At 76.6% G+C, this 19292-nt stretch overlaps 1 protein-coding gene across 4 annotated transcripts in view; it reads left to right on the forward strand.

Annotated features, from left to right (window-relative positions):
• Window positions 1–18766, forward strand: part of FHIP1B (FHF complex subunit HOOK interacting protein 1B) — a 42193-nt gene extending 23427 nt beyond the window's left edge. For all 4 annotated transcript variants that reach the window (XM_039520020.1, XM_039520022.1, XM_039520021.1 and 1 more), the window contains 10 exons: window positions 5228–5839; window positions 7815–7973; window positions 9426–9512; window positions 9799–9966; window positions 11800–11879; window positions 12402–12568; window positions 13436–14371; window positions 16515–16693; window positions 16868–17030; window positions 18418–18766. In XM_039520020.1, coding sequence (XP_039375954.1) covers window positions 5228–5839; window positions 7815–7973; window positions 9426–9512; window positions 9799–9966; window positions 11800–11879; window positions 12402–12568; window positions 13436–14371; window positions 16515–16693; window positions 16868–17030; window positions 18418–18674 — 2808 coding nt within the window. In that variant the 3' untranslated portion in view covers window positions 18675–18766. The remainder of the gene's footprint in view (window positions 1–5227; window positions 5840–7814; window positions 7974–9425; window positions 9513–9798; window positions 9967–11799; window positions 11880–12401; window positions 12569–13435; window positions 14372–16514; window positions 16694–16867; window positions 17031–18417) is intronic.
• The last annotated feature ends 526 nt before the right edge of the window (window positions 18767–19292 follow it).

Here is a 19292-nt window from a genome sequence, read left to right on the forward strand (position 1 = left end):
CCCTCGGGCTGGAGCCGGCGGGTAGGGCACCGGGCCCCTCTCCCTTCTGTGCTTTGTTCCCCTCGGGCTGGAGCCGGCGGGTAGGGCACCGGGCCCCTCTCTCCTCAGCCCTTTGTTCCCCTCGGGCTGGAGCCGGCGGGTAGGGCACCGGGCCCCTCTCTCCTCAGCCCTTTGTTCCCCTCGGGCTGGAGCCGGCGGGTAGGGCACCGGGCCCCTCTCCCTTCCGTCCTTTGTTCCCCTCGGGCTGGAGCCGGCGGGTAGGGCACCGGGCCCCTCTCCCTTCCGTCCTTTGTGCCTCGGGCTGGAGCCGGCGGGTAGGGCACGGGCCCTCTCCCTTCCGTCCTTTGTGCCTCGGGCTGGAGCCGCGGGTAGGGCACCGGGCCCCTCTCCCTTCCGTCCTTTGTTCCCCTCGGGCTGGAGCCGGTGGGTAGGGCACGGGCCCCTCTCCTTCCGTCCCTTGTTCCCCTCGGGCTGGAGCCGGCGGGTAGGGCACCGGGCCCCTCTCTCCTCAGCCCTTTGTTCCCCTCGGGCTGGAGCCGGCGGGTAGGGCACCGGGCCCCTCTCCCTTCTGTCCTTTGTTCCCCTCGGGCTGGAGCCGGCGGGTAGGGCACCGGGCCCCTCTCCCTTCTGTCCTTTGTTCCCCTCGGGCTGGAGCCGGCGGGTAGGGCACCGGGCCCCTCTCCCTTCCGTCCTTTGTGCCCCTCGGGCTGGAGCCGGCGGGTAGGGCACCGGGCCCCTCTCCCTTCCGTCCTTTGTTCCCCTCGGGCTGGAGCCGGCGGGTAGGGCACCGGGCCCCTCTCCCTTCCGTCCTTTGTGCCCCTCGGGCTGGAGCCGGCGGGTAGGGCACCGGGCCCCTCTCCCTTCCGCCCTTTGTGCCCCTCGGGCTGGAGCCGGCGGGTAGGGCACCGGGCCCCTCTCTCCTCAGCCCTTTGTCCTCCAGACCCGGCTGAGGGCCAAGCTGGGGTGGGCCTCTTAGTCTCCAGGTCACCAGTTGTGCTGACCGAGTGCAGCGCCTGCCTCAGTTTCCCTCCGCGGGGGCTGCCATGCCTGAGGGTAACGAGCAGGCCCGTGGCTGCCTGGGGGTCCTGGAGGGCGGGAGGCCCACGGGGCTGTTGGCAGAGCAGCCAGGGACAGGGTGGGGTAAGAACTGGGACTGGGCCGTGTCACGGAGTGTGGGGGAGTCCGGCCCTGCACCCCTCTTCCTGGGACCCACAGTGACTCTCCGCCAGCCAGTAACACAGAAGGTTTATTGAACAACAGGAACCCAGGATACAGCCCAGCTTGTGCTCAGAGCCAGGACCCCTCAATCTGGCCTTTCTGGGGGTTCAGGGTGCTTGGATCCCAGCCTAGGATCCCCTGAAAACCCACCCCCCAGCTCCCAAAACGCAGACTGACTCCACTCCCCCCTTCCCTTTGTCTAGCCCCAGCCAGAGGTGTCACCTCCCCTCCCCCAGGCCAGGCTCATGGGACAGGCTGAATACCTGCCCCTCACCTAACATCCTCCCTGCTCTCCCCTCCCCCACACAGACAGCCCCTGCTCCATCACAGGCCCATGGCCCAGGCACCGGGAAGGGGGGGACGGGTCCCAGAGACCTGGCACAGTGTGGCCAGCCCGGGAGCGCCTGGCCTGGGTGCCATGGGCTAGTCCCCCCCCACCCCCCATGCTTTGATGGACCCAACACCCCACGAGACCTGCCCTGCTTTGAAAAGGCTGGTGTCCCTGCAGCTCCCGGCTGGGGGCGGGGGTCCCCAGGGTCTGAGATAGGCCCCACCTGTGAGCACCCCCTGTGACCCCCCCAGCAGGCTGGACCCCCGGGGTCCCGCACTCCCACCAGGGCCGGCCACGCGGCCTCACCGCCTCCGAGCCGGAGCCTCTGGGCCCAGCTGCCTGCGTCCCTCCCTCCAGCCAGGAGCCGCAGGGCCCCCCGTGGCCAGCGCGTCCGGCCGACGGGCCCTGGGGAGCCGTGTCCTCACTGCAGCCCCAGCCAGGAGCCGCAGGGGCCCCGTGGCCAGCGCGTCCGGCCGACGGGCCCTGGGAGCCGTGTCCCGCCGCAGCCCCCAGCCAGGAGCCGCAGGGCCCCCGTGCCCAGCGTGTCCAGCCGACGGGCCCTGGGGAGCCGTGTCCCCGCTGCAGCCCCCCCCAGCCAGGAGCCGCAGGGCCCCCCGTGGCCAGCGCGTCCGGCCGACGGGCCCTGGGGAGCCGTGTCCCCGCAGCCCCCAGCCAGGAGCCGCAGGGCGCCCCGTGGCCAGTGCGTCCAGCCGGCGGGCCCTGGGGAGCCGTGTCCCTGCCACAGCCCCAGCCAGGAGCCGCAGGGCGCCCCGTGGCCAGTGCGTCCAGCCGACGGGCCCTGGGGAGCCGTGTCCTCACTGCAGCCCCCCCCCAGCCAGGAGCCGCAGGGCGCCCCAGCCAGCGCGTCCGGCCGACGGGTCCTGGGAGCCGTGTCCTCACTGCAGCCCCCCCCCAGCCAGGAGCCGCAGGGCGCCCCGTGGCCAGCGCGTCCAGCCGACGGGCCCTGGGGATCCGTGTCCCCGCCGCAGCCCCCCCCAGCCAGGAGCCGCAGGGCGCCCCGTGGCCAGTGCGTCCAGCCGACGGGCCCTGGGGAGCCGTGTCCCCGCCGCAGCCCCCCCCAGGCGGGCGCCGCAGGGCGCCCCGTGGCCAGTGCGTCCAGCCGACGGGCCCTGGGGAGCCGTGTCCCCACTGCAGCCCCCCCCCAGCAAGGTGCTGCAGGGCGCCCCGTGGCCAGCGCGTCCCACCGACGGGTCCTGGGGAGCCGTGTCCCCGCCGCAGCCCCCCCCCCCAGCCAGGAGCCTCCAGGCCCCCGTGGCCAGCGCGTCCCACCGACGGGCCCTGGGGAGCCGTGTCCCCGCTGCAGCCCCCCCCCATGTTGCCCAGCTGGGAACTGGAGCTCCTGCCCCCCCCAGCTGGGCAACGGTGGGGGGCTCCAGTTCCTAGCTGGGCGTGGAGACCCTGGGGCTTCTGGCGCTGTGTGTGTGTGTGTTGGGGGGAGGGGGAGCGACTCCCGGCGGGGGAGGGCTGCAGGTCCCAGCTGGACAACGGGGAAGGGGGTGGCAGCAGCTCCTGGCTGGGGCGGGGGCTGCAGCGGGACCCGGCTCCCCAGGGCCTCGTAACGTATTACAGCCGCCCCCCTTTGTCCCAGAGCTGAGGGAAGCCGTGGGCACACCGTGCCCAGCCCACCTGAGCATTTCCAACAGCCCCTCCTGAGGCCCCCGCGCCCTGCCCCCCCACTCAGCGCCTGTCACCCCCCGCGCCCTCCCCCCTGCTCAGCGAATACCGCCCCCCCGCTCTGCTCATACCGCGTGTGCTGCCCCCCCCGAGCCCTGCGCCCCCACTCAGCGCCTGTCACCCCCGCGCCCTGCCCCCACTCAGCGCCTGCCCCCGCGCCCTGCCCCCAGTCAGCGCCTGTCACCCCCGCGCCCTCCCCTGCTCAGCGAATACCGCCCCGCCCTGCTCATACCGCGTGTGCTGCCCCTGCCCTGCCCCCAGTCAGCGCCTGTCACCCCACGCGCCCTCCCCCCTGCTCAGCCAATACTGCCCCCCCGCCCTGCTCATACCGCGTGTGCTGCCCCCCCGCGCCCTGCCCCCCCACTCAGCGCCTGTCACCCCACGCGCCCTCCCCCCTGCTCAGCCAATACCGCCCCGCCCTGCTCATACCGCGTGTGCTGCCCCTGCGCCCTGCCCCCAGTCAGCGCCTGTCACCCCGCGCCCTCCCCTGCTCAGCCAATACCGCCCCCCGCCCTGCTCATACCGCGTGTGCTGCCCCTGCCCTGCCCCCACTCAGCGCCTGTCACCCCCGCGCCCTCCCCTGCTCAGCGAATACCACCCCGCCCTGCTCATACCGCGTGTGCTGCCCCCTGCCCTGCCCCACTCAGCGCCTGTCACCCCCGCCCTGCCCCCCTCAGCACCTGTCACCCCCGCGCCTCCCCTGCTCAGCGAATACCGCCCCCGCCCTGCTCATACCGTGTGCTGCCCCCGCGCCCTGCCCCACTCAGCACCTGTCACCCCCGCGCCCTCCCCTGCTCAGCCAATACCCCCCGCCCTGCTCATACCGCGTGTGCTGCCCCTGCGCCCTGCCCCCAGTCAGCGCCTGTCACCCCCGCGCCCTCCCCTGCTCAGCCAATACCGCCCCCCGCCCTGCTCATACCGCGTGTGCTGCCCCCCCGCGCCCTGCCCCCACTCAGCTCCTGTCACCCCCGCGCCTCCCCTGCTCAGCCAATACCGCCCCGCCCTGCTCATACCGTGTGCTGCCCCCGCGCCCTGCCCCCACTCAGCGCCTGTCACCCCCGCGCCCTGCCCCACTCAGCACCTGTCACCCCCGCGCCCTCCCCTGCTCAGCCAATACCGCCCCGCCCTGCAAATACCGCGTGTGCTGCCCCGCGCCCTGCCCCCACTCAGCACCTGTCACCCCCGCGCCCTCCCCTGCTCAGCGAATACCACCCCCGCCCTGCTCATACCGCGTGTGCTGCCCTCCCCTGCGCCCTGCCCCCACTCAGCGTGTGCTGCCCCTCGCTCAGTGCCTGCCCCCGTCCCCTCGCTCAGCGCCTGCCCCCATCTCCTCGCTCAGTGCCTGCCGCCCCCGTCCCCCTCGCTCAGCACCTGCCCCCGGTCCCCTCGCTCAGCGCCTGCCCCCATCCCCTCGCTCAGCACCTGCCCCTGTCTCCCCTCGCTCAGCGCCTGCCCCCATCCCCTCGCTCAGCGCCTGCCCCTGTCCCCTCGCTCAGCGCCTGCCCCCGTCCCCTCGCTCAGCGCCTGCCCCTGTCCCCTCGCTCAGCGCCTGCCCCCGTCCCCTCGCTCAGCACCTGCCCCTGTCCCCTCGCTCAGCGCCTGCCCCATCCCCTCGCTCAGCGCCTGCCCCTGTCCCCTCGCTCAGCGCCTGCCCCCGTCCCCTCGCTCAGCGCCTGCCCCGGTCCCCCTTCGCTCAGCGCCTGCCCCCGGTCCCCTCGCTCAGCGCCTGCCACCCCCGTCCCCCTCGCTCAGCGCCTGCCCCCGGTCCCCTCGCTCAGCGCCTGCCACCCCGTCCCCCTCGCTCAGCGCCTGCCCCCGTCCCCTCGCTCAGCGCCTGCCCCCGTCCCCTCGCTCAGCGTCTGCCCCCGTCCCCTCGCTCAGCGCCTGCCCCCGTCCCCCTCGCTCAGCGCCTGCCCCCCCGTCCCCCTCGCTCAGCGCCTGCCCCCCCGTCCCCCTCGCTCAGCGCTGCTGCTGTCTCCCCAGGTGCTGAGGGTCCTGGAGAAGCGGGGCCCCAAGCCGGGCCCGGGCGCGGCGGACGACGCGAGCGCCGTGCGGAACAACACCTACCAGATGCTGACGCTGCTGGCGGAGGAGCGGGCGGGCGCCGGGGCGGGCGCCGGGCCCATCCTGCAGCTGGTGCTGGTGGAGAACCTGCTCGAGCGCCTCCTGCACTGGCACCTGCAGCGGGATGGCAGCGAGGAGCAGCGGGCGGAGCAGCTGAAGCTCTACGAGATGCTGATCAGCCAGAGCCACCAGCCCCTGCTGCGCCACCCGCCCGTGCGGCGCCCGCTGCTGCAGCTGCTGAGCCTGTGCACCGAGCCGGCCGCGCCCGCCCTGCAGAGCAGCCTGGTGCTGCTGCTCAACCAGCTCTGCGGCTGCGTGGCCAAGGACCCGGCGCTGCTGGAGCTCTTCTTCCACCAGCCCACGGAGCAGGGCCCCGGCGACCTGCTGCTCTTCTCCCTGCTCGTCCCCTTCATCCACCACGAGGGGCCCACGGGGCAGCAGGCCCGCGACGCCCTGCTGCTGCTGCTGGCCATGGCCGCCGGCAACCGCGCCGTGGCCACCTACATCACCGACAGCTCCTACTTCTGCCCGGTACGGGTCCCCGCGGCCTGGGCGCCCGGGCTCCTCCCCGGCCGGGCCCGCCGAGCCAGCGGGACGGGACGGGCCGGCCCCAGGGGCTCTTCCCCGGACGGAGCCAGCGGGACGGGACGGGCCGGCCCCAGGGGCTCTTCCCCGGACGGAGCCAGCGGGACGGGACGGGCCAGCCCCAGGAGCTCCCCCCAGCCGGAGCCAGCGGGACGGGACGGGCCGGCCCCAGGGCTCCCCCCCGGCCGGAGCCAGCGGGACAGGCCAGCCCAGGGCTCCCCGGCCGGAGCCAGCGGGGCGGGACGGGCCGGCCCAGGGCTCCCGGCCGGAGCCAGCGGACGGGATGGGGGCCGGCCCCAGGGCTCCCCGGCCGGAGCCAGCGGGACAGGCCGGCCCCAGGGCTCCCAGCCGGAGCCAGCGGGGCGGGACGGGCGGCCCCAGGGCTCCCCGGCCGGAGCCTGCGGGACAGGACGGGCCGGCCCCAGGGCTCCCCCCGGCCGGAGCCAGCGGGACAGGACGGGACGGGCCGGCCCCAGGGGCTCCCCCCCGGCCGGGCCCGCCGAGCCAGCGGACGGGACGGGCCGGCCCCAGGGCTACCCCCGGCCAGAGCCAGCGGGACAGGACGGGCTGGCCCCAGGGCTCCCCCCGGCCGGAGCCAGCGGGACAGGCCGGCCCCAGGGCTCCCCCCCGGCCGGAGCCAGCGGGACGGGCCGGGCCGGGCCGGCCCCAGGGCTCCCCCCGGCCGGAGCCAGCGGGACGGGACGGGCCGGCCCCAGGGGCTCCCCCCCGGCCGGGCCTGCCAGAGCCAGCGGGACGGGACGGGCCGGCCCCAGGGCTCCCCCCAGCTGGAGCCAGCGGGACGGGACGGGCCGGCCCCAGGGCTCCCCCCCGGCCGGAGCCAGCGGGACGGGATGGGCCGGCCCCAGCGCTCCCCCCCGGCCGGAGCCCGCGGGCCGGGCCGGGACGGGCCAGCCCCAGGGCTCCCCCCCGGCCGGAGCCAGTGGGAGGGGACCGGCCGGCCCCAGGGCTCCCCCCGGCCGGAGCCAGCGGGACGGGACGGGACGGCCCCAGGGCTCCCCCCCGGCCGGAGCCAGCGGGACAGGCCGGCCCCAGGGCTCCCCCCCGGCCGGAGCCAGCGGGACGGGACGGGACGGCCCCAGGGCTCCCCAGCCGGAGCCAGCGGGGCCAGGACGGGACGGGCCAGCCCAGGGCTCCCGGCCGGAGCCAGCGGGACGGGACGGGCCGGGCTGGCCCCAGGGCTCCCCCCGGCCGGAGCCAGCGGGACAGGCCGGCCCCAGGGCTCCCCCCCGGCCGGAGCCAGCGGGACGGGACGGGACGGGACGGCCCCAGGGCTCCCCCCGGCCGGAGCCAGTGGGACGGGACGGGACAGGACGGGCCAGCCCCAGGGCTCCCCCCGGCCGGAGCCAGCGGGACGGGACGGGACGGGACGACCCCAGGGGCTCCCCCCCCCCCGGGGGCACGGGGTGTTCTCTGGGGGGACGTATTGCTAGAGGGACGAGCAGGGAATGGAGCCGGGACCCCTGGGTCCCATTCACAGCGCTGCTGCCAGCTTGGAGAGTAACCTTGGGCAAGCCCTGTCCTTCTACAGAGCCTACCTGCCACCGTGCCTCAGTTTCCCCGTCCCGGGGAGAGCGAGGCCTTGTCGGAGGGGGTGTGGGCACTGCAGCTCTGCTTGGCAGGCGTGGGCTGGGGGAGCTGGCATTGAGCTGCGCTGGGCACTCGGCCCTCTGGCGCCTGGGACCTGCCTGGGGGGTCCACACCCCCAACACGCCCCACTGAGCTCCAGCTGCAGGGGAGGGGCCAGCTGCTCAGCGGCTGCGGGACTCGAGCCGGGCCCTTCCCCGGGCTGGGTGGGCTCTGTGGGGCAGGCAGCGTCTGTGGGGGCAGCGCCTGGCAGCTGGTGCCCCCCTGCTGGGGGCTCTCCCTAACCCTCAGCCTTTCGCCGCTCCTGTGCCCCCAGGTCCTCGCCACGGGCCTCAGCGCCCTCTACTCCTCGCTGCCCCGCAAGATCGAGGTGCGGGCGGACGACTGGCACTGCCTGCGCCGCGAGGACTGGATGGGGGTGCCCGCGCTCGTCCTCTTCATGAACTCGCTGGAGTTCTGCAACGCCGTCATCCAGGTGGGCAGGCCGCAGCCCGTGGGCGCCCGCCTCAGCCCGCCCTGCCCAGCACCGTGCCCGCCCCGAGATCCCCCGTCCTGCCTGGCCGAGGGGCACCGTGCCCGCCTCAGCCCGCCCTGCCCAGCACCGTGCCCGCCCCGAGATCCCCGTCCTGCCCGGCCGAGGGGCAACGTGCCCACCTCAGCCCGCCCTGCCCAGCACCGTGCCCGCCCCGAGATCCCCCATCCTGCCCGGCCGAGGGGCAACGTGCCCGCCTCAGCCCGCCCTGCCCAGCACTGTGCCCGCCCCGAGATCCCCCGTGCTGCCAGGCCGAGGCACTGCGCCCACCTCAGCCCACCCTGCCCAGCACCGTGCCTGACCCGAGATCCCACATCCTGCCCGGCCGAGGGGCACTGCGCCCACCTCAGCCCGCCCTGCCCAGCACCGTGCCTGCCCCGAGATCCCCCGTCCTGCCCGGCCGAGGGGCACCGTGCCCGCCTCAGCCAGCCCTGCCCAGCACTGTGCCCGCCCTGAGATCCCCCGTCCTGCCTGGCCGAGGGGCACCGTGCCCGCCTCAGCCCGCCCTGCCCAGCACTGTGCCCGCCCTGAGATCCCCCGTCCTGCCTGGCCGAGGGGCACCGTGCTCACCTCAGCCAGCCCTGCCCAGCACTGTCCCCATCCCGAGATCCCCCGTCCTGCCCGGCCGAGGGGCACTGCGCCCACCTCAGCCCACCCTGCCGAGCACCGTGCCTGCCCCGAGATCCCCCGTCCTGCCTGGCCGAGGGGCACCGTGCCCGCCTCAGCCAGCCCTGCCCAGCACTGTGCCCGTCCTGAGATCCCCCGTCCTGCCTGGCCGAGGGGCACCGTGCCCGCCTCAGCCAGCCCTGCCCAGCACCGTGCCTGCCCCGAGATCCCCCATGCTGCCCGGCCGAGGGGCACTGCGCCCGCCTCAGCCAGCCCTGCCCAGCACTGTCCCCATCCCGAGATCCCCCGTCCTGCCCGGCCGAGGGGCACTGCGCCCGCCTCAGCCAGCCCTGCCCAGCACCGTGCCCGCCCCGAGATCCCCCATCCTGCCCGGCCGAGGGGCACCGTGCCCGCCTCAACCAGCCCTGCCCAGCACCGTGCCCGCCCCGAGATCCCCCATCCTGCCCGGCCGAGGGGCACCGTGCCCGACTCGAGATCCCGTCCTGCCTGGCCAAGGGGCACCGTGCCCGCCCCGAGATCCCCCGTCCTGCCCGGCCGAGGGTCACCGTGCCCGCCTCAGCCCGCCCTGCCCAGCACCGTGCCCGCCCCGAGATCCCCCGTCCTGCCTGGCCGAGGGGCACCGTGCCCGCCTCAGCCAGCCCTGCCCAGCACCGTGTGGAGCGGAAGTTGTGGCCCAGATCGCGGTGTCTGGCTGCGCTGGGGGGGACCCAGGCGTCCTGCAGCCCCTTCTGTGGCCTGGAGCCCACTCTGAGCTCTGTGCTCCTGCAGGTTGCCCACCCGCTGGTGCAGAAGCAGCTGGTGGATTACGTCCATAACGGCTTCCTGGTGCCCGTGATGGGCCCGGCCCTGCACAAGGTAGGCCCAGAGCGGGGAGGGGACGCTGCTGGCATGGGGAATGCGCCCCCACTCTCGCCTGCCCCCCGGCCTGGCTCAGCTGCTGCGGGGGTGTTTGGGGGGGTCTCCGGCGGCCGAGCCCTTTGGCTGGGGGTGGGGGGGTCCCCAGCATCCGAGCCCTGTGGTGGGGGGTAGGTGTGTGTCCCCGGTGGCCGAGCCCTGTGGCCGGGGGGTCCCCAGTGGCCGAGCCCTGCGGCTCGGGGGCTCGCCGGCGTTGAGGGGTCCCGACGGTGCGGCTGTCCCGCAGACGGCGGTGGAGGAGCTGATGGCCAGCACGGCGTACCTGGAGCTCTTCCTGCGCAGCGTCAGCGACCCGGCCCTGCTCCAAACCTTCCTGCGCTTCATCCTGCTGCACCGGCACGACCACAGCACCATCCTCGACACGCTCGTCGCCCGCATCGCCGCCAACTCCCGGGTACGGGCCCCAGCTCCCCCAGCTCCCCTGGACGGGCCCCAGCTCCCGGGGACGGGCCCCAGCTCCCCGCAGCTCCCGGGGACGGGCCCCAGCTCCCCGCAGCTCCCGGGGACGGGCCCCAGCTCCCTGCAGCTCCCGGGGACGGGCCCCAGCTCCCCCAGCTCCTGGGGACGGGCCCCAGCTCCCTGCAGCTCCCGGGGACGGGCCCCAGCTCCCCCAGCTCCCGGGGCCGGGCCCCAGCTCCCCCAGCTCCCGGGGACGGGCCCCAGCTCCCCCAGCTCCCCTGGACGGGCCCCAGCTCCCGGGGATGGGCCCCAGCTCCCCGCAGCTCCCGGGGACGGGCCCCAGCTCCCCCAGCTCCCCTGGACGGGCCCCAGCTCCCGGGGATGGGCCCCAGCTCCCCCAGCTCCCGGGGACGGGCCCCAGCTCCCCGCAGCTCCCGGGGACGGGCCCCAGCTCCCGGGGATGGGCCCCAGCTCCCCGCAGCTCCCGGGGACGGGCCCCAGCTCCCCGCAGCTCCCGGGGACGGGCCCCAGCTCCCCCAGCTCCCGGGGACGGGCCCCAGCTCCCTGCAGCTCCCCGGGACGGGCCCCAGCTCCCCCAGCTCCCAGGGACGGGCCCCAGCTCCCCGGGATGGGCCCCAGCTCCCCCAGCTCCCGGGGACGGGCCCCAGCTCCCCGCAGCTCCCGGGGATGGACCCCAGCTCCCCCAGCTCCCGGGGACGGGCCCCAGCTCCCCGCAGCTCCCGGGTACAGGCCCCAGCTCCCCCAGCTCCCGGGGATGGGCCCCAGCTCCCCGCAGCTCCCGGGGACGGGCCCCAGCTCCCTGCCGCTCCCGGGGCCGGGCCCCAGCTCCCTGCAGCTCCCGGGGACGGGCCCCAGCTCCCCCAGCTCCTGGGGACGGGCCCCAGCTCCCTGCAGCTCCCGGGGACGGGCCCCAGCTCCCCCAGCTCCTGGGGACGGGCCCCAGCTCCCGGGGACGGGCCCCAGCTCCCCCAGCTCCCGGGGACGGGCCCCAGCTCCCCGCAGCTCCTGGGGACGGGCCCCAGCTCCCCCAGCTCCCCGCAGCTCCCGGGGACGGGCCCCAGCTCCCAGCTCCCGGGACGGGCCCCAGCTCCCCCAGCTCCCCTGGACGGGCCCCAGCTCCCGGGGATGGGCCCCAGCTCCCCGCAGCTCCCGGGGACGGGCCCCAGCTCCCCGCAGCTCCCGGGGACGGGCCCCAGCTCCCCCAGCTCCCGGGGACGGGCCCCAGCTCCCGGGGACGGGCCCCAGCTCCCCCCAGCTCCCGGGCATGGGCCCCCATCTCTCCCCAGCTCCCGGGGACGGGCTCCAGCTCCCCCAGCTCCCAGGGATGGGCCCCCAGCTCCCCGCAGCTCCCGGGTACAGGCCCCAGCTCCCCGCAGCTCCCGGGGACGGGCTCCAGCTCCCCGCAGCTCCCGGGGACGGGCCCCCAGCTCCCCCCAGCTCCCGGGCACGGGCCCCCAGCTCCCCCCAGCTCCTGGGGACGGGCCCCAGCTCCCCCCAGCTCCTGGGGACAGGGTCCCAGCACCTCTCAGCTTCTGGGTACAGGCTCACAACTTCCCCCAGCTCCGAGGGTTGGGCCCCCAGCTCCTTCCAGCTCCCAGGGATGGGCCCTGCCCTCCTCCCAGCTCCCTGGTTTGGGGTTCCATGGGCCTGACGCCCCGAGTGCTCAGCTCCCCCGGGGACGTTCCGACGGGCAGGAGCTGGCCACGGTGCTGCCCCGCTGCTAGTGCTGGCAAGCGCCAGGAGCCAGCCTGGGGCACCCAGTGCCCGCCATGCGGCCCAGCCCCCAACCCCTCCTCTCTCCCCGCAGCTCTGCATGGTGTCTCTGAGTCTCTTCCGCACGCTGCTGAACCTGAACTGCGAGGACGTGATGCTGCAGCTGGTGCTGAGGTGACCCGGCCGGCGCGCTGCCTCCTGGCTTCCCGCTCGGTGCCTCGCTTCCCCTGGGTCTGCCGGGGCGGGGGGTAGAGCGGAGGCTCTCCAGCGGCCCCATGGCTGCGGCTTGGCCCCATGGGGAGCCCCAGTGCCGTGGCAGGGCCGCGGGCCCCCTCGCTGTCGCCTGGCAGGGGCAGCCTTCCCCAGAGCCCTTCGGGGTGCGCCTGCCCCCGCCCAGGCCTGGAGCCCCCGGGGGCCCGCAGGGGGGGGGAGGAGCTCGGCCTGGGGATGTGCAGCCGGCACAGCCAGTGCCCAGCGGCGGGGGGGGCCGGGGCCGTCTGAGCAGGGCCCCTGGAGAGCCCCCCGAGCCCCTCCGAGCTGGGGGCGCGTCACCCCGGGGCCCTGGAGCACAGCGCCCCCTAGCGCCCGCTCCCGGCATGGCTCTGCCCGGGAGCCCCTGGGAACAGCGGGCTGAGGGCGGGCAGCTGGGTCCCTGCTGGGACGGCCGGGGGTGACCGGGCTGCCCACTGCCCCCAGGTACCTGATCCCCTGCAGCCACGTCATGCTGAGCCAGAGGCGGGCGGTGAAGGACCTGGACATCTACGGCAAGACGGCCGCCAAGTTCCTGTCGCTGATCCCGCGCTGCTGCCGGGCCGAGGGCCTGCCCGCGCCCGACCGGGAGGAGCACGCCACCTGGGCCAAAGGTGGGCTGCCCCGGGCCCTTCCCACGGAGCCGCTGGGGGGAAGGGGGCCCTCGGCGTGCTCGCTGGGAGTCAGGCCGGCGGGAGGTGCTGTCTGTCCTCACCTGGAGCCAGGGGGGCATGTGCCCACCCGGGAGACGGGGGGCCGCTCGGGGCGTCCAGCCCTGGTGTGGCTGCCTGCTGGCCAGCCCAGCCGTGAGCCCCACGGGCAGGTCTCCATCCTGCCCTGGGGCGGGGGCCAGGCCTGCGGTAACGCCCCCTCTCGGCTCTCCCCCGCAGCCCACGGGAGCCCCACGGGCAGGTCTCCATCCCCCCCCCGGGGCGGGGGCCAGGCCTGCGGTAACGCCCCCTCTCGGCTCTCCCCCCGCAGCCCACGGACAGGTCTCCATCCCACCACAGGGCGGGGGCCAGGCCTGCGGTAACGCCCCCTCTCGGCTCTCCCCCGCAGCCCACGGGAGCCCCACGGGCAGGTCTCCATCCCCCCCTGGGGGCAGGGGCCAGGCCTGCGTGCGCCCCTCTCGGCTCTCCCCCGCAGCCCACGGGCGCCCCACAGTCAGGTCTCCATCCCCCCCTGGGGGCAGGGGCCAGGCCTGAGGTAACGCCCCCTCTCGGCTCTCCCCCGCAGCCCACGGACAGGTCTCCATCCCACCACAGGGCGGGGGCCAGGCCTGCGGTAACGCCCCCTCTCGGCTCTCCCCCGCAGCCCACGGGAGCCCCACGGGCAGGTCTCCATCCCCCCCGGGGCGGGGGCCAGGCCTGCGGTAATGCCCCCTCTCGGCTCTCCCCCCGCAGCCCACGGACAGGTCTCCATCCCCCCCGGGCGCAGGGGCCAGGCCTGCGGTAACGCCCCCTCTCGGCTCTCCCCCGCAGCCCACGGGAGCCCCACCGTGGACACCTCCTCGGTGGTCACGGTGCCCAAGCCCTCCACGCCCTCCCGCCTCGCCTTCTTCATGCGCCAGCAGAGCTGCAGCTCGGAGGCGGGGAGCCCGGCCCCCCGCTCGCCCGGCCTGGCCACGCCCAGCGGGAGCCCCTGCCACCGCCCGGCCAGGTGGGAGGAGGTGGCGGAGCTGGACGGGAACTACCTGGAGTACCTGCGGGACGCTCAGCTCAGCGTGGAGCAGTGCGTGCTGGCCTGCCGCGTCTGGTCAGCCCCCTACGACGGGGAGCGCCCGGGCCCCGGCCCCCCGGGCCCCGCCACCCCGCGCACTAAGAAGAGGGGCCTGCCAGAGGAGGGGGGCGGGGCCCCCGGGGCTCCCAGCAGCAGTGAGCCCAGCGCCGCCCCCCCCGTGCCCGACGTCGAGGACTCGGCCCCCCTCCTGAACGGGGCCCCCGGGCTGGAGCCGAGCCGGCCGGGCAGGCCAGACGGGGACGTGGCGGTGAAGAAGGTGCGCCGGGGCCCCCCCTCTGCCGGCTCGGGGCGGGAGCGGCTGAAGGCCCAGGCGGAGAACGGCTCCCCCAGCACCCCGGCCCCGGCCCCGGCCTGGGAGCAGCCGTCCGTGGACTCCCTGGTTGACGAGCTGCTGGCCCAGGCGCCCGGCGAGCCCAACGGCTCCAGCTTGAGCATCGAGAGCTTCTCGCGGGAGCTGCGGGAGCTGGAGGCGGAGCTGCAGAGCGGGGCTGGGCAGTCGCCCGCCGGGCCCCTCTCCCGGGGGGAGCAGGAGGAGGCCGAGGAGAGGTTCTCCGAGCGCCCGGCTCCGCTCGCCTCGGGGGGGGCCCCAACACAGTCCCGGCCGCCGGAGCCCCTGGCCCAGCTTGTCAGCAGCCCCCAGCGCGCCCCGGGGCAGCCGCCCAGCCAGCCCTTCACAGGTGAGTGTGGGCGGGGCGGCGTCCCGGCGCCGGCGCCGGAGCCTGGCTAATGGCCTGCAATGGACCTGTCCCCTCTGGCGGGGACTGGCTGGCTCAGGGGGGTGGGAAACGGGGGCACCCCAGTGGGCAGGGGCAGGCTGGTGCCTCGCAGGGGCTCGTGGGCAGGCGGGCAGGGGCTGGGGGAGGCAGGGAGTGGCTGGTGCCCAGTGGGCGGGGGGAGGCGGGGGCCTGGCGGGCGGGGGGCGGCGGGGGCCTGGTGGGCAGGGTGTCACAGAGTGTGGGGGAGCCAGGCCCTACACCCCCGGTCTCCCTGCCGATTCACCAGGACTCTCAGCCAGCCAGTAAAGCAGAAGGTTTATTTAGCCGACAGGAACACAGTCCCAGACAGGCCTTGCAGGCACAGATAACAGGACCCCCTCAGTCAGGTCCATCTTGGGGGGCACCAGGGGGGCCACAGCCCCATCGGGGCCCCTCTCCATTTCCCAGTCAGCTCCAAACTGAAACTCCCCCCAGCCGTCTCCTTTCTGGCCTCCCTCTGCAACCTCCCAGGCCAACGCTCCCCTCCCTGCTGCCTCACCGGCCCCCCATGGGATGCAGAGAAAACATTAACATTCCCACTTCCTCACATGGGGGAGGCTGGGGCCTGGCGGGCAGGGGGAGGCAGGGAGAGGCTGGCACCCAGCGGGCAGGGACAGGCCGGCACCTGGCAGGCAGGGGGCGACAGGGGCCCGGGTGGCAGGGACAGGCTGGGGCCCGGCGGGCAGGGACAGGCTGGGGCCCGGCGGGCAGGGGGCGGCAGGGGCCCGGGTGGCAGGGGCCGGCAGGGAGAGGCCGGGGCCTGGGTGGCAGGGACAGGCCGGCGCCCGGCGGGCAGGGGCGGCAGGGACAGGCTGGGGCCCGGCGGGCAGGGGGCAGGGGCCCGGGTGGCAGGGGCGGCAGGAGAGGCAGGGGCCTGGGTGGCAGGGACAGGCTGGGGCCCGGCGGGCAGGGGAGAGGCAGGGGCCCGGGTGGCAGGGGCAGGCTGGGGCCCGGGCAGGGAGAGGCAGGGGCCCGGGTGGCAGGGGCAGGCTGGGGCCTGGGTGGCAGGGGCAGGCTGGGGCCCGGTGGGCAGGGGCAGCAGGGGCCCGGTGGGCAGGGGTGGCAGGGACAGGCCGGCGCCCGGCGGGCAGGGACAGGCTGGGGCCTGGCGGGCAGGGGCGGCAGGGGCCCGGGTGGCAGGGGCAGGGAGAGGCACGGGCCTGGGTGGCAGGGGCAGGCTGGGGCCCGGGGGGCAGGGGGCGGCCGGGCGCGGCAGGGGCCCGGGTGGCAGGGACAGGCCGGCGCCCGGCGGGCAGGGGGCGGCAGGGACAGGCTGGGGCCCGGCGGGCATGGGGAGGCAGGGAGAGGCAGGGGCCCGGGTGGCAGGGGCAGGCTGGGGCCCGGCAGGCAGGGAGAGGCAGGGGCCCGGGTGGCAGGGGCAGGCTGGGGCCCGGCGGGCAGGGAGAGGCAGGGGCCCGGGTGGCAGGGGCAGGCTGGGGCCCGGCAGGCAGGAGAGGCAGGGGCCCGGGTGGCAGGGGCAGGCTGGGGCCCGGCGGGCAGGGAGAGGCAGGGGCAGGCTGGGGCCCGGCGGGCAGGGTGAGGCAGGGGCCCGGGAGGCCGGGACAGGCTCGGGCCCGGTGGGCAGGGGGCAGCAGGGGCCGGGTGGGCAGGGGGTGGCAGGGACAGGCCGGCGCCCGGCGGGCAGGGGGTGGCTGGGGCCTGGGTGGCAGGAGAGGCCGGCGCCCGGCGGGCAGGGACAGGCTGGGGCCCGGCGGGCAGGGGCGGCAGGAGAGGCAGGGGCCCGGGTGGCAGGGGCGGCAGGGACAGGCTGGGGCCCGGCGGGCAGGGGCGGCAGGGAGAGGCAGGGGCCTGGGTGGCAGGGGCAGGCTGGGGCCCGGCGGGCAGGGACAGGCTGGGGCCCGGAGGGCAGGGGTGGCTGGGGCCTGGGTGGCAGGGACAGGCCGGTGCCCGGCGGGCAGGGGTGGCTGGGGCCTGGGTGGCAGGGACAGGCCGGCGCCCGGCGGGCAGGGGTGGCTGGGGCCGGGGCAGCAGGGAGGCCGGCGCCCGGCGGGCAGGGGGCGGCAGCGGCAGGGGCAGGTCCTGGCTGACGCCGTGCCCCGCGCAGGTCCCTTCGTGGCCGTGCTGCTGGCGAAGCTGGAGAACATGGTGCAGAACTCGCTGTACGTCAACGTGCTGCTGACGGGGCTGGTGGCGCGACTCGCCTGCTACCCGCAGCCCCTGCTCCGCTCCTTCCTGCTCAACACCAACATGGTCTTCCAGCCCAGCGTCAAGTCCCTGCTGCAGGTACCGCCCGGGCACGTGGGCCTCTCAGCTCAGGGGCAGGGCAGTGACCCGCGGGCGGGGGGCGCCCGGCTTCAGGCTGAGCCCGTGGGGAGCTGCAGGTTGTGGGGTCCCCGGACGCAGCCCCCTGCAGCCCAGCCTGGCACAGGCCGTGGCACTGAACCGCCTGCCTTGCAGGTGCTGGGCTCGGTGAAGAACAAGATTGAGAGCTTCGCCGCCCGGCAGGACGACTTCCCCGCCCTGCTCTTCAAAGCCCGCAAGTACCTGCTCGCCCGCAGCCAGCTGGACTGGGCCGACGCCCCCAACGCCGCGCCGGCCCTGCGCCGCTCCGAGACGCTGGGTAGGGCCGGGGCCTGGGGGGCTGCCACCCGCTTCGGGGCAGAGCCGGCCCACCCCTGTGGGCACAGGGGTCCCTGGTGTCACCATTCGCCCGGCCCGGCGCCCTCTCCCGGTGCCCCCGGCCCGGTGCCTTCGCCTGGCTCCCCCGGCCCGGCGCCCTCTCCCGGCACCCTCAGCTCGGCACCCCCGGCCCGGCGCCCTCTCCCGGCTCCCTGGGCCGGGCTCCCCCAGCTCAGCGTCCTCACCCAGCTCCCCCGGCCCGGTGCTCTCTCCCGGCTCCCCTGGCTCAGTGTCCTCACCCGGCTCCCCCAGCCCAGCTCCCCCGGCCCGGCTCCCCCGGCCTGGCTCCCCCGGCCTGACGCCCTCTCCTGGCTCCCCCAGCCTGGCACCCTTGCCCGGCTCCCCTGGCATCAGCCCCCTCCAGGTCACACTCGCTGGGGTCAGCCCCTCGGCTCCTCCCCCAGGGGCCAACCCTCGGAGCCCCCAGCCCCCGCGACACGCCGGGAGCCCCCTCAGTGAGTGCCCCTGGTGGGACCCAGCAGGAGACTTGTACCCAAAGGGAGCCAGGCACCCCCCGGCCTGACTCTGCAGTGACTGTGCCCGCCGGAACAGCAGGGGGGTGCCTGGGGGTCTGGACCCAGCGATTGAGTCCTGGGTTAGCGCCGGGTCGGATCAGAGCCCAGAGCCCCCCGGCCCCTCTGTAATCCCCCTCCAGGGGCGTGTCCAGCTGCTCCGTGTCACTACCCCCCGGGAGCCAGGCCCTCCCTGCTCTCTGCCCCCCCCGGGAGCCAGGCCTGGCCCACCCCGTGCTCCCCCCCGCTCTCTGCCCCCCCGGGAGCCGGGCCCGGCTCACCCGCTCTCTGCCCCCCCGGGAGCCGGGCCCGGCTCACCCGCTCTCTGCCCCCGGAGCCGGGCCCGGCTCATCCGCTCTCTGCCCCCGGAGCCAGGCCCGCTCTCCCCGCTCTCTCCCAGGAGCCAGGCCCGGCTCCCCGCTCTCTGCCCCGGGAGCCGGGCCCGGCTCACCCCGCCCTCTGCCCCCCGGGAGCCAGGCCCGGCTCCCCCCGCTCTCTGCCCCCCGGGAGCCGGGCCCAGCTCCCCCCGCTCTCTGCCCCCCGGGCCGGGCCCGGCTCCCCCGCTCTGCCCCGGGAGCCAGGCCCGGCTCCCCGCTCTCTGCCCCCGGGAGCCGGGCCCAGCTCCCCGCTCTCTGCCCCGGGGCCGGGCCCGGCTCACCCGCTCTCTGCCCGCACCCGGAGCCAGTCCCGGCTCTCCCCGCTCTCTGCCCCCGGGGCGGCCCGGCTCCCCGCTCTCTGCCCCGGGGCGGGCCCGGCTCACCCCGCTCTCTGCCCCCCCGGGAGCCGGGCCCGGCTCACCCCGCTCTCTGCCCGCAGTGAAGAGCCGCAAGCCGTCCATCGGGGAGCTGATCCTGCGGCACACCCACAGCCCGACGCGGGCGCGGCAGGCGGCCCAGCTGGCGCTGCAGCAGGTGCGGGAGGCGCCGGCGGGCGCGGAGAAGCAGAGCGAGGCCCTGCGGGTGAGGAACGCCGTGTACTGCGCCGTCATCTTCAGCGAGTTCCTCAAGGAGCTGGCGGCCATCGCCCAGGCCCACGCCGTCACCTCGCCCTTCCTGCTGGAGCCCGAGGAGTGAGAGCGCCGCCGGCGCCGGCCCCGCTGGCCGGGACTCGCCGTTTTAACCTGCCCTCGGGACACGGACCTTAATTTATTGGGGGGGGCGGGGGGGCTGCGCTGCAGATAAAGGAGAGTGTCCCTCTGCCTGGCGTGTGTGTGCAGGGCCCCGCCGCCTCCGGGCTGCCCCCCCCGCTGCCCTGCCCCATGGGCTGCCCGCTGGCCCCACCACCCCCTGCCCCATGGGCTGCCCGCTGGCCCCACCATCCCCTGCCCCATGGGCTGCCCGCTGGCCCCACCATCCTCTGCCCCATGGGCTGCCCGCTGGCCCCACCACCCCCGGCCCCATGGGCTGCCCACTGGCCCCACCACCCCCGGCCCCCTGCCCCATGGGCTGCCCGCGCCCCACCACCCCTGCCCTCTGCCCCATGGGCTGCCCGCTGGCCCCACCACCCCCTGCCCTCTGCCCCATGGGCTGCCCGCTGGCCCCACCATCCTGCCCCATGGGCTGCCCGCTGGCCCCACCCTCTCCGCCCTCTGCCCCTTGGGCTGCCCGCTGGCCCCACCACCCCCGCCCTCTGCCCCATGGGCTGCCCGCTGGCCCCACCACCCCCTGCCCTCTGCCCCATGGGCTGCCCGC

The sequence above is a fragment of the Mauremys reevesii genome, linkage group 1 (assembly GCF_016161935.1).
Source record: "Mauremys reevesii isolate NIE-2019 linkage group 1, ASM1616193v1, whole genome shotgun sequence".
Lineage (NCBI taxonomy): Eukaryota > Metazoa > Chordata > Testudines > Geoemydidae > Mauremys > Mauremys reevesii.